A 25302-nucleotide genomic window follows, 5' to 3' on the forward strand; every position below is an offset into this window, starting at 1 on the left:
AGAGGGTTAAGTGACTTGCCCAGGGTCACAAAAAGCTGCAGTGGGACTGGAGCCCAGGATTAAAGCCTGCTGCACTAACCCTTAAGCCAGTCTTCCACTTGGAGTATAAAGTTACACTAGTAAATTTGCAGAGAGCAATTTATGAACATATAAATCCCTTGGATGTTGGGCCTAGTGCGATTCTTTAAAACAGACTGAGCACGTGTTGCATCAGGAATCTGTTTTCAAATGGTAATACAGTGGTTCTCTACCCAGCCCTTTGGAGGTATGTTGGATCTGAAGTCCAATACCTATCTCTAAAACAGATCAGTTCTAGCATGTGCCTTCCATATTCCCTTGTCCACTATTCCTATGAAGTTTCTCTTGAGGAACTGTGGCAAACCCTCTACGTTATCCAGAATAGGGAAATGAGACTTGATATACCGCCTTTCTGAGGTTTTTTCAACTACATTCAAAGCGGTTTACATATATTCAAGTACTTATTTTGTACCAGGGGCAATGGAGGGTTAAGTGACTTGCCCAGAGTCACAAGGAGCTGCAGTGGGAATCAAACTCAGTTCCCCAGGATCAAAGTCCACTGCACTAACCACTAGGCTACTCACTGTCCAGGGTTGTCATGTCTCCTCCTGGGGCATCGTACAGTTATTCTACATCTACTTGGGCTTAATGAGAGCAGATTGGGTCACTGCGGCAAACCTGCTGCTTTTCAACCATGGAGCTCGGCACATAGGGCAAAAGTTTCTTGACAGGTTCCACAGCAAGAATGGTATCTCCTATATTACTACTACTACTATTTAGCATTTCTATAGCGCTACAAGGCGTACACAGCGCTGCACAAACATAGAAGAAAGACAGTCCCTGCTCAAAGAGCTTACCATCTAATAGACAAAAAATAAATAAAGTAATCAAATCAATTAATGTGAACGGGAAGGAAGGTAGGTGGAGGCGAGTGGTTACAAGTGGTTATGACATCCTTAAGGATGCACAGATGAGAATGGGCATTGCCATGTCTTCATGGGGCAAGAGATAAACTGGAAGATGTCTACCCCTTCTCCAGGCTGCCATTGCTCTAGCAAAACTGATGACCACCTTTTCCAGAGAGGAGACAATAGATGAATCCTGCTCATTCTCTCTGCCGCAGATGGAATGCCAGGAAGCTTGGTCTGCTTCATATTTTTACCATATTCAGACAATGTTCCATAACAGCCCAAGTCCTTAGAGAGGGTCAGAGACCAGAAGCTATACTGGTCCTACATCAAAAATAAAAAGAGCAGGCTCTAGCTAGGAGCAGCCATCTGTACCAGCCCACCAGGATGAACAAAATTGAACCCAGTGTGACATATATCAACAGGAAAGTAATTTGAAGAATTCAAATACAGCCTGGGCTTCAAACTCCATTGTAGTCCAAGCAGCAGCCAAAAGGCTAAGAAAGTTCAATTTCATTTAAGAAACACAGCTGACTGGAAGCCACAAAAGCAGGAAGTAGAACTCAAAAAGATCTCACCTGTACCGAGGCAGCTTTTGGCAGTGAGAAACACTTTGAAAATGTGCCTAGAGACTGTCCAAGATGTCATAACTTCAAAACAGATTCGTGTCCAAGTTCTTGTGTGGGTCACTGGCCAACAACAATAGTTCACAAAGAAGAATTAAAGACACCTCCCCCAAAAGCCTTCAGCGAACAGAAAATCCAAAAAAGGCTGCGGTGCTCTTCTCAGCCCATTCCAAGGCACCTTTCACCTCACAGGAAAGACAAGGGAATCTACGGATCAGGTATTGCAGAAGCTCCTCCTTCTTCAGTCCGTAGATGACAGGCCCCAGGAACTGGGCCAAACCGAAGGCAGCAAAGTTGAAGTCGCTGCACAGGTCCCCAACACCTGGTCTCAGCACACCAGCTTACAGCAACCAGTGCAGAAGGTAGTTAATGAAAGTGGGGATGATGTAAACACCCAGCTGGAACCCATGAAGTGCAATAGTTTTCCAGGCATGATGGTTACGAAGGTTCAGCACACCAATGCGCCTCCCCTCCAGCAAGATTATGCAGTAGCTGACGACAATAACCAATGTGCAGCAGTAGGTAAGAAGTATCTTAAGGGCTGGTGAGATCTGCACCACTGGGGCATCCCTTTGGAAGGACAGGAAGCACCTCTGGTCTCAGCTCTCGAGTAACCACCACCAATGGGATGACAGAGGCCAGAGCCCACACAACAGCAACCAAGAACCAAACCCAGAGTGGGCAGTGGAGGCCAGCATGCTTGATTGGATGGCAGATGGCCAAGTAACGATCAACGGCCATCTGTGTCGGTATGAGGAGGATGCTGGAGGCACTCATCATGAGGGCTACTAGAAGCCTGCAGGATAGGGCAGACGTCACAATGCTCAGGTACAGCAAAAGGTAGAAGGTGCTGCTTAAGACAAAATAAACCACACCAGAGAAGAACAGGTGAAAAAAGGGAATATGAAGGAAGCTTGCAACCTCAGTCTCTCCTCACTCAATATAGTCAAGTTCATCACCAGGTTGAAAAAGGCCAGAAGCAAGAAGGACGACAAGGAGGCACACAGATGAATTCCTGTGTACCCATCTGCTGTCATGTTCTCAGAGGCGTTCATGGCCCCTCTCCCCAACCACATTGTGAGATGCTCATCAAAATCCAGCTGGAGGTCACCAACGCAGTGGAGAACTAGCCACCTACAAAAGCAGAGGCCTCTGAGAGCAGCTATCTGGCACCCGTTTCCTGCTCTACTCTCACTGACAGGTGGGGGGAGAGGACAGGGGTAGGGGAGAGCTTGCAAAGCGTCCACCACAAGTACAGTTGAATTCAAGAAACCACAAAAGCAAGTCGAGGGGTGGCCACCAGAAGCATCCTCAACCAATCTGCACTGTAAATGAAGCTTCAACACTTCTCCCGCCCACACACCCCCCCCCCCCCCCCCCCCCCACACACACACAAACAAACATGGCCCAGGACTGTTCCATCTCTACATGCAAAACTGGAAAACAAAATGGTGGCACAGCACCAGCGGAATTTCACTTTTTAGTTTCAGAAAGTCAACAGATTTGTAAAAACCCCAGAAAGTTCTCACATAGAGGAGGCTGTTTATTAAGCCCTACCAAAAAATGTAACTCAAAATAAATTACAAATCCATCTCCATTATCTGTGCTCTCAGTCCTAGGAACGAAACTCTCACAGCACAGACATCTCTATTGAAAACCTCACCAATTTCATTATGGCCATGTCTCTCATATATTATTTAAGATTTTTCCCTCATTAACAGTTCACAACTCAAGAGTACTGTGTCCTATTAAAGAGAATGTCCCCAACAAAGTCACTGTGCTGCACCTGAAGAGCCAAACACTAAGGAAAATGGGCCCTGCGATGCAACGACAGAAGCTCTGGACTGGCTAAACAGGGAGAGGGAACGGAGCCCAGCTTCAGGCAAAGGGGGATGGCCTGCCACAGATGGATCATGAGCATGGGCGAAAACAGACATGGAAGCAAGGTCAGAGCCAAGAATGCGTGCAGGAAAGGTGGAGAGTAAAGACCCATCGTCCCTGAACGTTCACCCTTTGCCGGAAATGCTTCCCTAAGGCTATCAAGTCCCCATTGCACAAAGCCAAAGTCTACAGCCAGATTTTCATCACGAACGGCACAAGTTACAGGAGATGGTGGCTCCAGAGTAGACAGTTGCACAGGGACAGAAATCTAACCCATCCCAGCAAGAATTTAACCCGTCCCCAACCCATCCTCACTTGTCCCCACCCATCCCAGCAAGAATTTAACCCATCCCCACAAGAATTTAAAAGTACCTTAAAAAAAAATACGGGCAGGCTCTCTGTCTTTCTGGATTTGCGCCACAGCACTGCAGGTAAGGAAGGAATCAAGTTCAAACAATGTGGTGCGCACACGTAAGACTCACCTCCGATTCGCTGGCACTGTGTTCTGAGAGGTCGCCACATGCACATGCCAGTAGGTCAGATGGCCTCTGATGCTCGTGCCTGTGTCAGAGCTGAGGCCTGCGCATCAGCCTGGGAACAGAGAGGATTAATAGAAGACTTTCTGCATCTGGGCTGCCAAAGCGAGGGAGAGGTGGCACTTAACGTTTAGGTGAGAGGTTGGCGCAGCTTCTGTCCCCACAGGAACTGTTTCCATCCCCACGGGAACCCCCGCAGCCCTGGAGAGGATTCCCACAAAACCCCATTCGAATGCAGGTCTCTACTCCAGATCTGCACATTTCACTGCCACCAGTCACCACGAACCCATGGCATGGATGGAGTGGAAGCGGGTTAAAGAATCCTAAAGTGTCTGGTATGGACAGTGCAGTAGTTTGTTTTTAAAATGCTATTCATCTTTATTTAAGGTTTATTTTTGTGGGCTAAAATAAATACATTATTAAAAACAACTTTGCCAACTATACAGCAACCAGCAGAGGGTGGAAAAACTGGTTCAGAGTTGCATGTTCATTAGAATTGTGAATTCTTCTCCTGTGCACCACTGAGTGCTCAAGGCAGAAGCAAATCGTTCTCCCTGCATTAAGATGTTGACCACAGGATGCCCTCTCCATACTGGAGAAGGGTCACCCCTTCAATCACCAGGGAGCAAATACCAAGACCAGGCCCCCCCACCCCACGGGGACAGGGAAGAGGGGGGAAATGCAGCACCACATGAGAAAGAACAGGGTAGCTTGTGGCGAGTGAGCCTTGAACGGGCTCTGACTCTTTGTGAGACCGTCCAGCAGAAGAAACAGAAGCCAAGGCATCTGTAAACAGCAGTACGGAAAAATGAAGGTAGAGCAGACAGGTCCCCTGCAAAGAGGTGGAAGTAAAGAAAAAAAAAATTCAATTGTTGGGGACATAGTAACATAGTAGATGATGGCAGAAAAAGACCTGCATGGTCCATCCAGTCTGCCCAACAAGATAACTCATATGTGCTACTTTTTGTGTATATCTTGATTTGTACCTGTGCTCTTCAGGGCACAGACCGTATAAGTCTGCCCAGCACTATCCCCGCCTCCCAACCACAAGCCCCGCCTCCCAACCACTGGCTCTGGCACAGACCGTATAAGTCTGCCCAGCACTATCCCCGCCTCCCACCTCTGGCTCTGGGGACAGGAGGCAACAAGCTAGAGATGCCGAGTAATTGTGTGTGGGTGTGGTAGGGGGGGTGGGAAACGGAGAGCAAGCATCGAGGTGGTTTTAAAAAATGGTTTAATCTAAATCAAAAGGCACAATATAATAACCCTGAACACACAAAAAACACACTTCCTCAGATGTGTACCACTCAGTTAACAAAAAAAAACAAAGTTTGTGAACTAAGTAACAAAGTCAACTGAACACCGCAGTACCAATTCCTTCAATGAAGAGTCTTCCTCCTCACCCACCACAAAGATCTCACTCGCAGTACTCTCCCCAACTAGAGCAAGGCTCATAAACCAGCTGTGTTCTGGCACATGCCAAGCTCACCCACCCCCAATTCAAGTTTTTACTTCAGACAGACTAAGCTCTCTGGCTTTTTCTAAAGGGTGGGGTGGGGAGGAGGGAAACTTCTTTACAAAAACATTGCCCACATCTTGTGGCCTGTGCCTGGACAAGGTGGAAATGACACTCTCTGCTTCCCCAAGTGTTTCAGACGAGGAGATCCTTGAGCACCATGGGAAATGAATAGTCTCTCACTAATGGACCACAAAGGTCAGTTCTGGCACCGACTTGCTGACCCTTCAAACATAAAACAGACCGGCCCCCACACAGTGGGAGCTCCAGGGGTTGCTGTTTGAAAACGTCACAAAATACATGAGCATGATGGTCCAGCAAAATTGACACTCCCTATTCTCCCTCTCCTTCACTGGGTAGGAGGTGGACTGAGCAGTGAAGTGTTAACGGCAACGAAGCCAAACAGAAAGGTCTTGTACTTAAAAAAAAAAAAAAAAAAAAGATACAATTTTTTTTTTAAAAACCCAGCTATAAAAGTGTAAAAAAAAACAAAAAACAAAATCAATAACAGAGTCTCTTGGTGGTGTTGGTTTTCATGCACATAAAAGTTAAAATGGGCTGGTACCGGATAACATGTACCACATTAAAAAAAAAATAATAAAATAAAATAAGATAAAGTTGTCCCTCGTGTCACTTAATATCTTCTATGGTCACATGACGTCCACAAAGAACTCACTGGGGTTGCCCATGGCCATGTGGAAGGACTGGCGGCTGGCAGTCAGTTCCGGGGGCACTGATGCCAAGTCACGAACTGGGGGTGCACCAGGCGGCACTGAGGCAGCAGGGTTGGGGGCCGTGGAGGTGGCAGGCGGTGGTGGCATGACCATCACCATCATAGGGTTGTAGGGTAGAGGCATCCCCGGGGGTCCGAAGGCATGCAGCGGGTGATGGGGGTGGTGGGAGCGGAGGCTGCTTGTCAGGCTGTGATGGCTTCGGGCGGGACCCTCGCTGGCTGGAGCTGAACGCTCACTGCCCGCCTGGTCCCGCCTTATGCTGCTGCGTGTGGAGTACTCAGATTCGCTGCCACTGCCCGACTTGGAGTCGCCCGTTTTGTCATCCTTGTGCTTTCCGCCACGGCCGCTATCGCTGCGGTTCGAGCCACTGCTTCTGCTCCCTGAGAGAAGGGATAGGAGGAGGACATGGGAAGTAGGGAGAGACAGACAGAAGGGAAAGCACAGAAAAGAATTTTAAAAAAAGTAAGTCTCCCAGTCTCAAAGTCTTCTTGTAATTTTTCACAATCTTCTTGCGATTTAACAACTTTGTCATCAGCAAATGTAATTATCTCACTAGTTATTCCCATCGCTAGATCACTTATAAATATGTTAAAAAGCAGTTCCAGTTCAGACCCCTGCGGAACCCCACTATCTATCCTTCTCCACTGAGAATACTGACCATTTAACCCTACTCTCTGTTTTCTATCCTTTAACCAGGATTTAATCCACAATAGAAAAAGCAGCAAAAGGTTAATAGGTCGTAACATGAGTTCTTCCTTCTCTCCTCCTCTATCACCCAACTGCCCTTCCTTCAGTCTTTTCCCAGTATATATCCCTCACCTGTCCTGGTTGACCCCTTACACAGTAACAGCAAATACAGACCAAAGGCCCATCTAGTCTGCCCAACTGAGATTCTTCCATGGTGGGTGGAGGGTAGAGAGCTGCACAGGAATGGGGATTGTGGGAATCCCACGAGGAGAAAAAATCTACACGGCTTACAATTTTCTTTTTCAGATACCGGTACTGTCCCTATTGGCTTCACAATCTAGTATTATATTGTACCTGGGGCAATGGAGGGTTAAGTGACTTGCCCAGGATCACACTGAGCTGCGGAGGGAATTGAACCCGGTTCCCCAGGATCTCAACTGAACCTAGTTCCCCAGGTCGGCAACCTGCTGCATTAACCAATAGGCCACTCCTCCACCCCAAAGGGTAGAAGACGTTACCACAGGATTCCCGCAGGGGATGGAAGAAGTTGCCGCAGGATTTCTGTAGGAGTGTAGGCGATGCCAGAGCAAGGCTTGGAATGCACTGAACAAGGCAACCGGAGCGCCAGAATGAGGCTTGGAACTGCGGGAGGTGGTTGGGGTTGAGAGGAAGTGGAGGATTGCGAGCGAGTAATAGCGTCAGCTCCAGCGGTTACAGGTAAGGGTGGAGGAGATTAATTGCACAGATGGGTGGGGTTGGAATGGATCTTAGCTGGGTATGGGTTAGATTCCAGAGGGGACGGGCAGGGATAGGTGAAATTTCTGTTCCTATGCTACTTTCTAGCGGACAGAATATAACATTTCCCATATGCATCACAGCCCCAACTCCTCCCACCCATATCCTGAGTTAGCTTGACCTCTCAGCCTGTTCCTGCACAGCTGTCACAAATACAACCAAAATCTAATCAAGAGACCAGGCTTCCACCACCTCTGCCGACTGCTCATATCAGGCCTCATCATCTTCCAAGACCAATTCTTAATCCAGCACCCGGGCACTTACCACATCTTATTGCCAATTTTTGCAATAGTCCCTCCCCCGTCCACCCCATGACCACCACAGTTAGAGGGGCCGTTCTCCAAAGAAAAGCAGTCATCGCTCCCCCCACCCCCAATGTCTACTAATATTTGCCCAGGCTTCTTGGAACCCAATTCTGTTGTCTCATAGCTTTTTGCTGTCGTGTGTTATATCCGCTGCTTCATGCAGATTATCCTAGAGTTTCTTGACCATCTCTTTGCCAATAGGACTCATCTGGATTTATCCCACGCTTTTTTTTTTTTTTTTTTTAATGTTTATTTTACCACTTTGAAAGAACAGTCCACACTTCTACCAAAAAGGTGGTAGATGTATTTGTTCCTTTGTCTACCCCATCCCCCTTTCCAAAACTTCACAGTGATCTCTTGTTCCAAAAAATATTTTCCTTCGGGAAAAAAAAAAATTTTTTAACCTCTTTTATCCCCTTGAGGCATTGGAACCTCCCACCACCCAACTCCACACTGATGGAAGAATCTCTCTCTCTCTTGCCCCACCAATCCTTGTTGCTCTGCTGGCTGCCTTCTCCTCACCCCTTTACCCACGGTTCTTGCACTGGCCACCCATACCACCACCATCCCCTCACCCCAGAAGCCCACCCTTGCACAGCTCATTAACCATCCCCTCACTCCACTGTCCCTTTTCATTCTACTGACTGAACTTCTCATCCTTGTTGCAGTGTCCCCCACCTTCCAAACGGACTCACCCTCGCTGTGTTGGCTGCCTGCACTGCCCACACCATAGCTGTACGACGATAGCTCATGGTAGGCAGGAGGTTGGGTGCTGTAGGGGTGTGGAGCTGGGTACTGGTAGGAGAAGGTGGGCAACAGTGGCCAGGGTGTTGCCCCAGGCAGGGGGAGAGGGGCCAGTGTGTCTTGGTCCGAGGCACCACTGGATCCATCATTGTCATTCAGGGAGAGGTTTGCCATGTCTACAGAAGACGACACAGAAATATTAAGAACCCTTTTCCCCACCAATTATGACATTTATATCCCACATTACCCCGAAAAGAGGCTCCAGTTCAATGTGGCTTACAGATTAGATTAAAATACAAAGTACAGAGTACATCAATATTAAAATAATATATTATAGTGGGTAAGAATTACAGAATAACTGTCTATATCGATGGATTTATCAATGAGCTGCAAATATTGTACATTCTGATAAACAGTCGTAATAAAAACAGAAAACCGGAGTTGTCAGCCACTTGTTATAGTATAGACTAATGAGATGAATTTTGAGAAGAAACAGGATCTCAACAGTTTACGGAAATGAAAGTAGTCTGGATGAGATCTAAGATTTAGGAAGTTTTCCTAACATTTGGTTCCAGTGTAAGTGAAATCAGCAGACAGAACTGATTTGTATACCACGTTTTTAAAGTCTGGTGGACGAAGTAGAAGGGAGTCTCCGGCTTAATAAGATCCCATCAATCTGTTCCCATATGGCTTATTACGGGAACACTGGACACTAAAGGGTTAAAGAGTGGTGACATCCTGAACAAAAGCACACAATGGTGTGGGCCGTCAAAAAAAAATCGTTATACCCTAGACCAGGGGTTCTCAATCCAGTCCTCGGGAACACACCTAGCCAGTCAGGTTTTCAGGATATCCACAATTAATATGCATGAGACAAATTTGCATACAATGGAGGCACTGCATGCAAATAGACTTCATGCAAATTCACTGTGGATATCCTGAAAACCTGACTGGCTAGGTGTGTCCTGAGGACTGGACTGAGAACCCTTACTCTAAATCAATGGTTCTCAATCCAGTCTTTGGGAGGCACAACCAGCCAATCAAGTGTTGAGATCATCCACAATGAATGTGCATGAGCCAATGAAGCAGCGCATGTAAATCTCTCTCATGCATATTCATTGTGGATGATCTCAAAACTTGATTGGCTGGGTTGTGGCCCAAGGATTGGGTTGAGAACCCTGCTCGGTATCTAACAGGGACCAAAAGTTCCCAGCAGTAGAAGGAGGCCATATCACAGCTCCACAAACAGAGATTCAATTTGCCATCTCCACGCTGACCTCATTGTTTGTATTTATGCTTATATTTGGTTATTTTATTATTGTTATGCTATTAATAAAATTGTAAGTTTTATGTCAAGCTGTATCTGCTGTACACTGCCTTGGGTGAATCTCTTCATAAAGGCAGTAATAAATCCCATTAAATACAGGCAAACATTAAATACAGAGACACCCAGCGTTTTGACCTGTAGGCCTGGAAACTGTCCCGGTCACGCTCAGCTACTAGGGGCAGGACTTACAATTTTCGCAGTCACTGAAGTCCCCGAAAATGTAGTAACACTGTTCTGAGAAGGTGATCTTGTTCACCGTGTGCCGGATGAAGCCTGCCTTCAGAAGGTTGCTGGCATACTTGCGGGCCTCCCGACGATCCTGGAACCCCTCCACATGATGGTAAAGCCAGTCCACCACGTCTGAGCCTGCATGGGGAACGTGTGGGGAGGAAGAGAGAGAAAAAACAGAACATCAAATGTATTTAAAAAAAAAAACTGAGGTAATAGATATTTTGAAAAAAGAAAAAAAAAAGTTTTCAAAAATTTACAAAAAAAAAAAAAAAAAACTCCATTACTTCATACACAAAACTTCAGGGGTAAGAGTTCCACATTAATGCCTTTTCAGTTTAATCCGATTCAACCAACGGTGTTTACCACGTGTGGAAGTTTGCGTTCATATCAACTTTGGGAGATATTTATTCAGCCAAGGAGCCTGTTTTTACAGCGTTCCTTTTTTCTATGCTTTTAATACATTTCGGAACCCCGAGGCAGGCTAGTTTCTACGCCAAAACACGGCCCGTGTCAGGTCTTTCAGAAATAAAGAACCCCTGCTGTCTCAGTCTTTTAAGGCCCACCTGGTCTAGTGGCATTAGTCGTGACAAGAGTGATCCCCAGTCACTCTTGTCTACCTCAGCTCTACTGTCGTAATGGCTGCCGTGACTCTTGAAAGCAGTCTCACGAGATTGCCACTAGAGGTCATAGCAGCCATTTTGACAGTAGAGCTAGAATGGGCAGGAGCAACTGGGGATCATTCCTGTCTTAATTACATCCTTAAACCACCAGGGATTGTAAAATAGGCCTGAGGGAGGCGGGGAGGGAGGAACACAGGATAAAGCACAAATTTTCAGCTTCCGCCGAAAACATAGGGTCAGACCGAAACCATGGCCATAGCCTTTTGTCCAGAACAGAAAATGGGTTTTGGCACCATAACCGAACCCAAAATTCGGTTGGTTTCTAACCCCCCTTCCTCCTCCTCAGACCCAGCTGCTCACCTAGGAAAGCGTTGGGGATGGTGATCTTCAACCACATCCTGTCTCGCACCTCCAGGCCCGACTCCGGAGACGCCATCGCCTTTGCCACAGACACCATGTCCGTGTGGATAGACAGGTTAAAATCATCGAAGCCTGTGGAGCACGTGAGATGAGGGGATAAGAAAAGGACTAGAGAAAAAGGTGCAAACAGCAGAAAATAACAAGCATGGCAAGCATAAAAATTAACCTGGGTAATAGCCAGCGGTTTTTTGTTGTTTTTTTTTTAATGCTGGCAACTTTTTTCAGGAATTGGAGGGAGAGAATTGCCTCCTGACCCCCAATCTGGACTAAATTTAACGGAATTTCTAGAATCTTCACTAGAGGCTATAACTGAAAGAACTACTTTGTTGGTCACCTTCGCTCTACAACTAGACTGGAATAATATTTTCAAACTTTATTTCCGCCACACTAATTCACCCTTCCTTGGCTCAAAAATTCAGGTTTTTCCAGATTTTGCTCGAGAAACCCAAAGGAAAAGAAAGCAGTTTTTGTTGTTGAAAGAGAGGATGTTGCGAATAGGAGGGACCTTTTTGTTAAGATTCCCCTGTAGATGTTGTGTTTCTTTGAATTCTGTAAATTATATTTTTTTTGAACCAGAGAAGTTAAAAGAATTTATTGTATCAAAGGAATAATGCTGCAGCAGTCCTTGAGTGCAAAGCGTTTAACCGGTTAGCGACACTCCTTACTCTGTCTGCTAGATTATATGAAGTAATTCATTTTTATATTAATTGGGTTTTGTTTGAATTTCCTTTTCTTGGATCCACATTATGAGGACTAATGGTTAAAGATTTTTCTTGATACGATAATGTGTATTCAATTTTTTTTTCCTTAATTGCATAAATGGAAATTGAATAATAATAAAAAATAAATTAAAAAAAAAATGCAGGCAGCTTTACGCTGAACTAGGTCCGGACCTTCAAAGCTGGCTCATATCCAGGTATGGGTTCTGAACATCTGGGTCTTTCCCAGAAGTCACCCGGTACTGCTAACATTCAGTAGGTTCCCCAGAAAGCTATCTAGGTGAGTTGGGACTGCTACGTAGGCGGTCGTAACCTGCCCAAACAGCTATTCAGAGCCAGTCCCGCAGTGGAGTGGAGGAGTGGCCTGGTGGTTAGGGTGGTGGACTTTGGTCCTGGGGAACTGAGGTACTGAGTTCGATTCCCGGCACAGGCAGCTCCTTGTGACTCTGGGCAAGTCACTTAACCAGGGGTGTGCTGGTAAATTTTTAACAACGGGCTCTCTCTCCGGGCATAGCCGGCCCTGAAATTCTTTTGGGGGGGGGAATACATGCCTCTCTCTCCCCTCCCTTGTGCAGGCACGCTAGGCATACCTTTGTCGAGCCCCACCAGTCAATAAATGGACTGCCACCATTCTCTGCTGCTTGTTTCTGGCTCTGAGCAGCATGATGGAACCTTCTTGCACTTGCATTAAAAGTCCCAGCCTGATGCTCAGAGTCAGAAACAAGGAGCAGGGAGCAGCAGCAGTCTATTTACCTGGCTGGTGGGGCCAGCATCACTGCCAGCAAAGTAAAAGAGAATTCAGGAGAGGGCCCAAGCCCACATTTTGGGAGTCAGTTGTTAAAGTAGCCATGGGGAGGCCTACTTTAACAACCGGCTCCCAAAATTCTTAAAAACTTAACAAACGGCTCTCGCAAGCCCGTGAGAGCCTGCTCCAGCACACCACTGCACTTAACCCTCCATTGCCCGCCGCATTGAGCCTGCCATGAGTGGGAAAGCGCGGGGTACAAATGTAACAAAAAATATATATATATCCGGGAGCCGCCACCAAAGACCCAGATCTTCAGCGTCAGTTTGTGGAAATAGGCCAGCACTGAATGTCAACACCTGGTTAACCTCCAGCTCCACCCTGGCACTTACCAGATAATCAATAGAATTGCATCTGAAAAAAACTAGCCGAGGAAAAAGCTTCAGACATGCAGGTAGCTTTCGCTCCTTTCTTTTAATCATCAGCTTCAAAAAGAACTCCTTTCTCTTCGTGTTATTCAACATTTCAAATTTGTGGACTTCAAAATCATAGTCCAAAGTTACTCAATAAGCAAGCTTGGAATTGTTTCATAAGCAAAATATTCTTTTAAAATTTTATTTTGCTTATCTTTAAATTGCAGTTTCGGAGCAGTCTTCACAACAATTTCTCAAGCAGTCCACAGCTTGCTTCCAACACTATTGGCGTTTTGTGGCTACATCAGGGCTTGAGCGCGCCTGCTGCTCAAACGCCGTACTTTTCTCCCCGCTATCATTTTCGCTTATGGAACAATTCTAAGCCGGCTTGTGAGTAACTTTGGATTATGATTTTGAAGACTGCAATTTTGAAATGTTGAAGAAAATGAAGAAAAAAAAAAGGAGGTTTCTTTCAGACAATGATTATGTTTAAACAATTTTATTAACATTTCAGCATATTAAATCCAAACATTTCACCAATGAATTATGCTGCATAAATCTCACACATTACTGAACAGCATCCAAAACGTTTTAACATTGTCTCCCCTGTCCTAGTTCCCTCTACCCCCCTTGTCTGTGGGTTTTTATGGTTAAACAGTTTTTATTAGCATTTAGCATATTATTCACACAGTGCTTCTCGCTAGACTAAATCATCAACGAATTATGCTATATAAGCCAATACAATTCTGATCAGTAACTTCAAACTTTTAATTCCCCCCTTTCCCCTCAGCTTCCCCCTCTCCCAATCCTTTGGTAATCATACATCCGAATAATCTATATACTCAATACTCATTTAGTTCTTTCAGACAATGATTAAAGAATGGAGCACTGAACGGTTAAAGCTACCCCACCTGTCTTTCCGAGGCTTTTTCCTCCAGCTTTTTCAGAATCGGAGAAAAGTTTTCTTCACCCAACGTGTAATTAGACTCTGGAATTCGTTGCCGGAGAACGTGGTACGGGCGGTTAGCTTGACGGAGTTTAAAAAGGGGTTAGATAGATTCCTAAAGGACAAGTCCATAGACCGCTATTAAATGGACTTGGAAAAATTCCGCATTTTTAGGTATAACTTGTCTGGAATGTTTTTATGTTTGGGGAGCGTGCCAGGTGCCCTTGACCTGGATTGGCCACTGTCGGTGACAGGATGCTGGGCTAGATGGACCTTTGGTCTTTCCCAGTATGGCACTACTTATGTACTTATGTAATTATATTGTTTATCACTGTGATTTATCTAGGATTTTAAGTTTATCATCTCTGTCCTCATACATATCTTTTCAACTTACCAGATAACGCCACGGTGCTCACACGCTGTTCAGCAACAGTTAAATGCCCCTAAATATCACGTGGGGAGCTGGTCAGTTGGAGTTAACCTAACCCACTAAGTCCCACTTTTTTTCCATTTAATTAAAAAAAAAAAATCAATAAAACATTCAAAATGTCAAATGCAATTCTGCATCTACTGCCATCTGTTTTCTGAGGCATATTTTTATCTATAACCTAACTTTTCAAGGCTTGCATTTCGATTAAAATTTTAATTGTTATCAATCGCGCAATTAAAGGTTATGTCATTTATTTTTTTCCCCCCCCACTGCAGCTCCTTATGACTCTGGACAAGTCAAAAATAAATAAATTACATACCTTTAATTGCACAATTAATTGTGATTACATTTTAACCAAAATGCAGCCCCCAGAACGAAATAAAGAATAAAAAAAAAGTCATGAAAAGATAAGAAATACAAAAACACAAATTGAAAAATCACAAAATTACAGAAATCTAAAACATCAAGCACAATGGCTATAAACAGCCTACTTCAGAAAAGCAAGCCTAAAAATAACCTTACTGGTGATGTTAAAAGTCCCTATCGCACGAGCTTACAGAGGAATCCGAGCAGAAAAGATTTGTGGGAGATTACACAGTGAGATTTGCGGTAGCGGAAGGATTGGAACCAGGAGCTTGAACAGCGTCACTTACGTTCAGTCTCTGTGACAGAGCCACTGGAGGTGATGGTGCTGAGGGAGGAACTGCCAGGGTACACTGGAAACGCACCAGTCAGTGCGGCGGAATGCGATACCCAGGCCGCAGGATCAATGGGCTGGATGGGCTCATCTGGAGAGAGAGACCAGGAAGAATTCTGAGTAATCCCCCCCAAAACACAAAGAACCGGGCCCCACTTGCTCCTATTGTATCTGTGGGCACACAATATGTCTTTGTTGGAAGCCTGTGCCCCTCCCCCCCCCCCAGCTCCCTACTTACTGCGAGGTAGTGTGAAATATCCTTGAGGCGATGGATCCCAACACTTGGCCACTGTCAGAACGATGGGCCTGTAAGTGACGGAGAACACGTGAAAAACATACAAGATTTCGAATAAGCAGGGCAGTCTCCCCAACCGCCCATTGCAACACTCCCCAGTGCTGACCAGGAATTCTCCTCCCAGGCCCGGCAGTCAGAATGGCACCTTAATAACATAGTAACATAGTAGATGACGGCAGAAAAAGACCTGCATGGTCCATCTAGTCTGCCCAAGATAAACTCATATGTGTATACCTTACCTTGAATTTGTACCTGTCCTTTTCAGGGCACAGACCATATAAGTCTGCCCAGCAGTATTTCCCGCCTCCCAACCACCAGTCCCGCCTCCCATCACCGGCTCTGGCACAGACCGTATAAGTCTGCCCTCCCCTATCCTCGCGTCCCAACCACCACCCCCCTCTTCCCCCCAACTGCTCCGCCACCCAATTTCAGCTAAGCTTCTGAGGATCCATTCCTGCTGCACAGGATTCCTTTATGCATATCCCACGCATGTTTGAATTCCATTACCGTTTTCATCTCCACCACCTCCCGCGGGAGGGCATTCCAAGCGTTCACCACCCTCTCCGTGAAAAAATACTTCTTGACATCTTTCCTGAGTCTGCCCCCCTTCAATCTCATTTCATGTCCTCTCGTTCTACCGCCTTCCCATCTCCGGAAGACATCAATGAAGTCTCCACGTCAGTCAGGGAGGGAGGTCGTGCAAGCCTAGGACTGCCCAGCTCCTATGCAAAGTTCAGCCCCCAAACACCAAGCCAGAGAGGCCCTTGTGGGCGGAGTTAGTGCTTCTGATCGAACCGATAGGATACAGATGGAAAAAGAGGCGACGTTCACTTACCCCGGCTTGTGGACAATCTCTCGCAGCACCCTCACCGCATCGTCATTGCTCATGTTCTCAAAGTTGATATCGTTCACCTGGAAGAAGCAAAGGGGGTTAAAGCGGGCCAGATATGACCAGGACTGTTGCAGAAGGAAGCACTTTTTGCAAAAACGTATCCCCCAAACGTGGGCTGAGAAATCTAGAATGCCCTGGGGGGGGGGGGGGGAGAAGAAGAATCTTTTCCTTCTGTGGAGGGTACCCCGAGCCCACCTGCAGCAACATGTCCCCGGGCTCGATCCTGCCGTCTGCCGCCACAGCTCCGCCCTTCATGATGGAGCCAATGTAGATCCCACCGTCGCCACGCTCGTTGCTCTGCCCCACGATGGAGATGCCCAGGAAGTTGTACTTTTCTGCAAAAAAAGAGGAGAAAGGGAGTCGTCAGAGGTTTGCCTCCCCGCTGCCAAGAAACATCACTCTCTCCTGAAAGACTTGGAAGCAGGAGGAGAAAGAAACTATCCAAGTAAAAAAAAAAACAGCCACCACTACTGGTGATCATTTTACCCCAGAACTTTTGAGAACTTCAGAGTAAAGGTGAAATCAGGCAACACTTTGACAAGAGCCCACCAAAACTCAAATTCAAACGAAAATTGTACAAGTTTTGGAAAGACAAAAAAAAGGGATAAGGGTGTAAACCACTTTGGTTGCACCACAGAAAGGCAGTATCTATCAAATCCATGACCCTTTATTCTGTAGCTAAGACTGCACAAGGAAAGTGTTTATCTGGGGTATAAGGCAGCTGCTATATCCAGGGCCAACATAATTGGTCACTGCATTGTGCAACTGGCTGCAGATGCACAGGCTGTGTTTCATCTCCCCCTGAAGCTGATCAGGTAGTGGCATCTTTTACAAGCCGCAACAGTTGGGAAAGTCGTGACTTGGATACAAGTGCACCGAGATGAACGCTTTCAAATGCTTTTCTCTGCTCCCCCTTTTCCTGGACCAGGGGTAGAACTCGCTCACCTAAACCCAGAACCGCTCCAAAGGAACATCAGCCACTGCAGCTCCCGTAAATTCACCCACCCCCAACTCCCCTAAATGCCTTCACACACTTCTCCTTCCCAGCTTCCACATGATAGAGCACTTTACCTATCGGTCACCCTGCCCCCATTTCTTACCCATGTTGAGAGTCACGGTGATAATATTAAGCGACATGGTGGAGTCAGTCACACTGCTGAAGGAAGATGTCTGGGGGGGGGGGGGGGAAGAGGGTGTTGAGGAGAAGAGGAGAAAAAAAAACAAAAAAAGGTCAAATAAACAACATTCCAAGCACACCAGAGCACAGTGAGACAGTGGCGTAGCCACAGGTGGGCCAGGGTCCACCCACTTAGGGCTCAGGCCCACCCAACAGTAGCACATATTTAGCAGTAGCTGTGGGGATCCCAAGCTCTACCAGCTGAAGACTTCCCCCTGATGGTAATGAAAATGCTGCTCTCCACGATACTGGCACCTGCGCATGCTCAGTTTTTAGCGCATGCCTGCTGCAGACTACCAAGGTGGAGAGAAGCGTTTTCCCACCAGCGGAGATATTTTTTTGGTGGGGAGGGGGAGGGAGAACACTTGGTGGCCACCCACTTCTTGTCTAGGCCCACCTAAAATCTGTTGTCTGGCTACACCCCTGCAGTGAAAACGTGGGAACGAGCACAAGGAAGTAAAAAGTCCTGATGGGTTTGTGATGGTATAGTCCAGAAGCACAGGGCACAGGAAGGGAAGGGGGACAAAATTCCCCGGGCCTGGGCCTCCAAGGGGGGCCCGGCGCCGGGGTTAGGCCGCCGGCACTGCAGTTCCCGGTCTCACCTGCCTGGCTCCGGGCCCCCTGCATTCGAAGCGGCAGTCACAGATCGCCTCCCTTCGGGCCTTCCCTCCGTGTCCCGCCCTCGCAGAAACCGGAAGTTACATCAGACAAGGGCGGAACACAGGGAGGGAAGGCCAGAAGAGAGGCGCTGTGCTACTGCCACCTTGAATGCAGGGGGCCCGAAGCCGTGGAGGCAGGCAGGTGAGACCACGGACGCCAGCTGCGGGGGGAGCGGAGGCGGCCCAGTCGAGTCTCTCAGCGGCCCTGAGGATGAGTGCTGATCCAAGGACTTGTGCCAATACTTAAGAGGGTTTTATAAGCCACACACTGCCCTATTGATCCAGTATAATGCAGGTTTTCCTGCTGCCACCTTGCACAGGATTAACAAACTACAAAATCCGAAATCCAGAGTCTGATCTCCCACTGCAGTTGCGACTATAACCCCTTCTCCTCACCCCAAATTTCTTTCTCTCACCAAAATTATAAAACATTCTGACAATATCGCTTATCTTGGGCCGAATGTTCCTGTGCTTCCCGATTTGATACAGCCACAAGGTGGCATCAGACAGCCATCCGACTGCAGCCGCAGAAAGCGTGGCACGTTCACTCAACGCTGTAGCGCAGATGGCCTCATGAATGTCAGAACTACCCCTGGCGGGCCATGAACAGAAAATTAAGAAATGCGGCTTCTAATTTATTGCCCACAAAACTCGATGTGATGACTAAATGATCATTACCACCAGAATGGTCTATTACCGTATACTTCAGGCCAGGGGCGTAGCCAGACTTCGGCGGGAGGGGGGTCCAGAGCCCGAGGTGAGGGGGCACATTTTAGCCCCCCCCCCTGCCACCGACACCTTTGACCCCACCCCTGCAGACGACCCTCTCGACCCCCCTCCCGCCACCAACCCTCCCCCGCCATCGCCTACCTTTGATGGTGGGGGACCCCAACCCCCGCCAGCCGAGGTCCTCTTCTCCCGGCGCAAGGCGTCAAGACTCGCAGAAACAGAACAAAGCCTCGCGCCGGCAGAAGAGGACCTCGGCTGGCGGGGGTTGGGCTCCCCCGCCAGCAAAGGTAGCGGACGGCGACAGGGCAGGGTTGGCGGCGGGGTGGGGGGGCCCAGGCCCCCGTGGCCCCACGTAGCTACGCCACTGCTTCTGCATTACTTTTAGGTTTCAACATTTTTTTATTGATATAGAAAAATAAAATATCAACAAACTCTAAAAAAAAATCATACATTACAGAGCCAAATTGTCCCAGTAAATGCGGAATAGCAAACATATCGTCAACATTTTAACATTTTCCTCCCGCCATGACCCTTCCCCATCCCGCCCTTCCCTCGATCTTCTAAACAAGGTTTCTTTATTATAACAACAGAACGTGCAACATTTGCATTCTTTGTCATAACAAAAACTTATGGTCTAGTAATCTGGCATTACTTTAAAATGTTAAGATCTTAGCTGCTATTTTGAAAATATTTATTTTATTTATTTATTTTTATTTTATTTTTGTTACATTTGTACCCCGCGCTTTCCCACTCATGGCAGGCTCAATGCGGCGGGCAATGGAGGGTTAAGTGACTTGCCCAGAGTCACAAGGAGCTGCCTGTGCCTGAAGTGGGAATCGAACTCAGTTCCTCAGTTCCCCAGGACCAAAGTCCACCACCCTGACCACTAGGCCACTCCTCCACTCAATGAAATACAGTATTTAAAAATCCCCAAAACTCTAGTTATTGATGTTTGTGCAGTTTTCTGTAAATATTTCCCATGGTCTTGCGGACAACATAAAATTCGACTGCAGGGTTGCCCACCCCCATTCTAGTTGCCGCTCTCCTTTTCCCTTCGTCGCAACCATAAGGGCACCATTACCCCTTCTAGATGAAAGAGACTCCTCCCCTCCCCATGCAGAACTGGCAGTACCCCAACCCCACCCCCATACGGGGCATGAGGTCAGAGGTTCCGCTCTCGCCCCCCGCCCCCCCAGGCTCACCCGTTCCAAGCGCGGTGGTCGCTGCTTCCGTCTGCGGCGGTGACGCTTCAGCAGGCGAGAGGTGCTGCTCTGCTCCGTGGAGCTGCTGAACCTGCAGTAAATGAGGCAGAACTTACAGGAGAGGCCGAATGGAATGAGAGCCAGCACCAGGGAAGGAGAATTCATATTACCTTAGGGTCAGGGTTCTCAAGCCAGTCCTCGGGACACAGCCAGCAAAAGTGAGGTTTTCAGGATACCACAACGAATATGCACGTTTGCATACAGTAGAGGCAGTGCATGCAAATTTCTCTCATGCATATTCATTACGGGTAATCCTGAAAACCCGACTGGTTGGGTGTGTCCGGAGCAGGTTAAGAATCTCTCCTAGGTAGTGGTTTGGGAATCCATAGAGACAGAGTTGAATGCCTAACTTTTGTCAAAACAGGCCAATATTCAGCCAGCATTGTCGACTTGCACGGGCTGAACATCCGGGTATAATACGGCCAATGGACTGATCCGGGTTTCAGCGATATCCAGACCAGTGCATGGACAACTACCCAGATAAATTCAAAACAGCCTTTCTGCTAACTTCCAGCTCCACCCCCAGACCACGCCAAGACAGTCTGACCAGATATTCAGTGAAACTTTTAAGTGAACACTAGTTTATGACAGAGTGGCTTCTAAAGCCACAGCTGTGAAAACAGTCCCCATGCTAATGGGCCAATGACATCACTCCTCCCTCTCATTCCATGAAGGAGACCCAGAGGGGGCCTCTCCTCCCCCCTCCCTTATGCCACCTATCCACCGGCCACCCCATGCTGTATAATCACCCCTGCTATTCTAGCTCACCACAACCCCTCCCATGCAGTCTGGTTACTCCTCACCACGAGTCCATCATCCCTTTGAGAAAAGGTACCCACCCCTCCCCGCACTGGTCATCTCTCTGCCCCCCCCCCCCCCCCCCCCCCCACCACCCTTACATCACCTCATAGCTGGATTCCTACAGTCAGCAGGCAGGAAAAGAGCAGCGACACTGAATATGCCAATCTCACAGGCGACTTATCAGTGCTGTTCTCCACCCTCCAACTGGCCAAGGGACAGAACCACAGAGAGGACAAAGAGGGATGATCAGAACAGGATGGTAGAGAAGGTAGAAAGGAAAGCAAACCTGGGCCAGTACATTCCATGGTCTAGGTCAGTGTTTCCCCAAGTCCAGTCCTACAGTACCTCTTGCCAGTCAGGTTTTCAGGATATCCACAATGAATATGCATAAACTTGATTTGCATACACTGCCTCCGTTATATGTAAATCTCTTTCAGGATATCCACAATGGATATATGCACGAGAACCTGACTGGCATGGGGGTACTCTAGAAGCGGACTTGGGAAACGCTGGTCTAGGCTACCATTTCTCTGCATCGAGACCACGAAGACTCTCACTGGACCCAAGACTTCTCCTGTTTATTGCTGACTCCCAACCGTCAGCTACTCTCTCTCTCTCTGGGATACTAACGATCCAAACCACAGCATGCTTGAATCAAGAAGGGATACACAGAGCAGAGATTTTTCTGAACATTGTTTACTTCTTTGTAGAATTAGAAGTGAGGGGGAGGGAGATGGGAGACAATTTTGGCAGCGGTAGACTCTACAGCCTATACCAAAATTGGCATCCCTGAGACCTTGAGTGCCCAAGTAACAGGAAATACAAGAGAGGCAGAAGATCTGCGATGCAACCACAAAAGAACAAACCAGCAGACCAACAAATGCAGAACGTAATAGCAAGAACTTTTCATTCAACCAAATGACGACTTATGCCTGACGTGGCAACGATTGGCCAGAAGACTGAATCAGAGGCAAAAACAACAAAATTATAACCACATACTAACAATCAATTAAAAAGTAAATAATAGACATATAAGTTAATTAAAAACACAAAATAAATCATAAAAGAACTATACATATCTATATAAAGCATGCAAAGGCATAAAATTACACAAGATAAATCATATGCAAATCTGTGTAGGACACGCAGAGGAGATGAATCGGAACAACAAAGAAACATATGAGAAACTTTATACAACAACTGAACATCACAAGCGGGCAAAATATTTCATCAAAGTGTTAAAACGTTTTACTTGGCATAACTGCTCACAACTAAATGTAGTCACGCGGATGGGCTCTCGGCGTATTCTATAAACCGAGCCAAAATTTAGGCATACTTTATAATACACACCTAGGTGTATTTTTTTTCAGCACCAATTTTTTTAGGCGCGATATATAAAATGTAGCCCAATGTTCCACCAGTAATTTCTCAGCAAATCTTATGAGTGACTGTGCTTCTATGCTCTAGATTTAATCTGTCTTTCCCACATGCACCAATCCGCAGTGTCAGATCACTACGCAGAAGACTCTTTCAGATCTATAGCTGGAGAAATGTCTCAGTTCGTATGTTTCTCCAGTATGAACATTTTGGCTTTAAGATTCATTCCACAGGTAGAACAATCACCACAGGGATAATGTCCGATGATATTCTTACTCTTGATATCGGTTGCGTAGAAAGTGCAAGCACCTTTCAAGTTCCTATATGACTTTCACATCATTCATCTTGTATAAATTTTATAGCTTTGCATGTTTTATATAGAAATGTATAGTTTTTATATGATTTTTATTTGCGATTAATTTTATGTTTATTATTTACTTTTTGATAGTTAGTATGCGATTATAATTTTGTTGTTTTGCCTCTGATGCAGCCTTCTGGCGAAATGTGGCCATGTCACGCATCAGTGATTATTTGGTTGAATTAAAAAGTCCTTGTCATTACTTGCTACATCTGTTGGGCTGCCGGTTTGTTCTGCTGTGACCATGGAGCAGACAGGCCCACCCTGGTCCTCTCACCTGCTCATTGTGTCGTCGTCCTCCGAGTCACACATGCTGGTGGTCTCGATTTCACTGGTGAGCAGTGTGGAAGCGCTCTCGTACCCAGCCATGTGACGCTCCAGACGAGATTGACCATTCAGCCTGTGCCCGCCTTGGAAAAAAAAAAAAAAAGGAAAGTGAACAGGACTACATCTGGAAAATGAGGGAGAGGAACAGGCAGTAGAGGAACAGAGGGCTCCTACCATGCTCACCACCTTCTCTGCGCCGTGGCCTTTCGCGCCGGACCGACACCATGGACTCAGTCTCCGTGTCCTGCTCCAGGTTTTCCCGAGTGCCGGAAATGTTTGGGCTGTAAAATGGAAAAGTGGGATATGGAAACACATATCAGGGAAGGGACTTCAGCTTGCTGTGTATTAAAGATAACCCATCACTGCTCACTGCTGCCCGTCACACACGAGAAACATTAAAGCAAATGATCCTTGTTTTCTAGAATTTCACGTATCCCTTCGCCAAATACAAAGCTCTACGGAAGCAGCAGCAATTCTGAATATCTGATAAAACCTTAATCGGGGTGGACAACCTTTATACACAGAGGGCCACATGAATGCCATTACTACCCCTAGCGGGCCGCAACATTATATAATGTTAGAATCAGAAATGCAGAGAGCTCTATTCTGTTATTGAGATGGACATGGAGGAAGTCACTGCTTGCCCTGGGTTTGGTAGCATGCAGTGTTGCTACTCGTTGGGATTCCAGAATGCCGCTACTCTTTGGGATTCCAGAATGTCGCTACTCTTTGGGATTCCAGAATGTCACTACTCTTTGGGATTCAAGAATGTCGCTACTCTTTGGGATTCCAGAATGCTGCTACTCTTTGGGATTCCAGAATGCTGCTACTCTTTGGGATTCCAGAATGTTGCTACTCTTTGGGATTCCAGAATGTTGCTACTCTTTGGGATTCCAGAATGTTGCTACTCTTTGGGATTCCAGAATGCTGCTACTCTTTGGGATTCCAGAATGCTGCTACTCTTTGGGATTCCAGAATGTTGCTACTCTTTGGGATTCCAGAATGCTGCTACTCTTTGGGATTCCAGAATGTTGCTACTCTTTGGGATTCCAGAATGCTGCTACTCTTTGGGATTGCAGAATGTCGCTACTCTTTGGGATTGCAGAATGTCGCTACTCTTTGGGATTCCAGAATGCTGCTACTCTTTGGGATTGCAGAATGTCGCTACTCTTTGGGATTGCAGAATGTTGCTACTCTTTGGGATTCCAGAATGTCGCTACTCTTTGGGATTCCAGAATGTCGCTACTCTTTGGGATTCCACCAGGTACTTGTAACCTGAATTGGCCACTGTTAGAAGCAGGATGCTAAGCTACATGGATCATTGGTCTGACCCAGTATGGCTATTCTTATGTTAACTAAAAACAATGGAAAACTGCTAGAGTGGCCATTCTGAAAATATCTGTGAAATACAGTATTTAAAATTTCCAGAACCCTGGTTAATTATGTTTTCTGTGTACACTTCCCATGGTCTCAGGGCCACATAAAATTCAATGGTGGGCTGTGGGTTCCCACCCCTGTCCTAGACGATCAGCTCACACTGGGACCCCAAATCTTAGCCTTATCTAAAATATCTTTCTTCCTGAGAAAGATCTGTTCTGCAAGAACCTTTCTTGACCCCAGGCCATTGAGCTGCTTGGTACATGCTCTTTATCACAAACCAGCTTAGATTTCCACTACACTTTCTATGCTGGCCACACCTACAGCTCATTCAAAATATAGCAGTAAAACACCTGGATGGTGCGAAAAGGCTTGAGTGAAGGAGTGGCCTAGTGGATAGAGCACCAGCCTTGCAATCCAGAGGTGGCCACTTCAAATCCCACTGCTGCTCCTTGTCATCTTGGGCAAGTCACTTAACGCTCCATTGCCTCAGGTACAAACTTAGATTGTGAGCCCTCCTGGGACAGAGAAATATCCAGAGTACCTGAATGTAACTCACCTTGAGCTACTGTGAGCAAAATCTAAATAAATAAGATTCTGGAATCTTAAAGAGTGACAAGATTCCATGCAGAATCTCAAAGAGTAGCGACATTCCATGTAGAACCCCAAAGAATAGCAAGATTCTGGAGTGGAGGAGTGGCCTAGTGGTTAGAGCACCGGTCTTGCAATCCAGAGGTGGCCGGTTCAAAT

General features: G+C 46.7%; 2 protein-coding genes across 2 annotated transcripts in view; both read right to left on the reverse strand.

The window, feature by feature from the left end:
- Positions 1 to 1568: 1568 nt before the first annotated feature.
- LOC115457772 (olfactory receptor 2AG2-like) lies at positions 1569 to 2830 on the reverse strand. The gene is given in 3 exon segments (XM_030187363.1): positions 1569 to 2103; positions 2144 to 2449; positions 2452 to 2830. Coding segments are annotated over 3 exon segments (915 nt in total). The 5' UTR covers positions 2629 to 2830; the 3' UTR covers positions 1569 to 1671.
- Positions 2831 to 5944: 3114 nt separating this feature from the next.
- The window catches only part of DVL2 (dishevelled segment polarity protein 2), a 32533-nt gene continuing 13175 nt past the window's right edge, over positions 5945 to 25302 (reverse strand). The window contains exons 4-15 of the mRNA XM_030187356.1: positions 23350 to 23456; positions 23126 to 23258; positions 20253 to 20343; positions 17586 to 17655; positions 16681 to 16820; positions 16429 to 16505; positions 15537 to 15604; positions 15255 to 15389; positions 11289 to 11420; positions 10267 to 10443; positions 8702 to 8926; positions 5945 to 6599 (exon numbers count right to left, since the gene is read on the reverse strand). Coding sequence (XP_030043216.1) covers positions 6136 to 6599; positions 8702 to 8926; positions 10267 to 10443; positions 11289 to 11420; positions 15255 to 15389; positions 15537 to 15604; positions 16429 to 16505; positions 16681 to 16820; positions 17586 to 17655; positions 20253 to 20343; positions 23126 to 23258; positions 23350 to 23456 — 1819 coding nt within the window. The 3' untranslated portion in view covers positions 5945 to 6135. The remainder of the gene's footprint in view (positions 6600 to 8701; positions 8927 to 10266; positions 10444 to 11288; positions 11421 to 15254; positions 15390 to 15536; positions 15605 to 16428; positions 16506 to 16680; positions 16821 to 17585; positions 17656 to 20252; positions 20344 to 23125; positions 23259 to 23349; positions 23457 to 25302) is intronic.

Source organism: Microcaecilia unicolor, chromosome 14, assembly GCF_901765095.1.
Source record: "Microcaecilia unicolor chromosome 14, aMicUni1.1, whole genome shotgun sequence".
Lineage (NCBI taxonomy): Eukaryota > Metazoa > Chordata > Amphibia > Gymnophiona > Siphonopidae > Microcaecilia > Microcaecilia unicolor.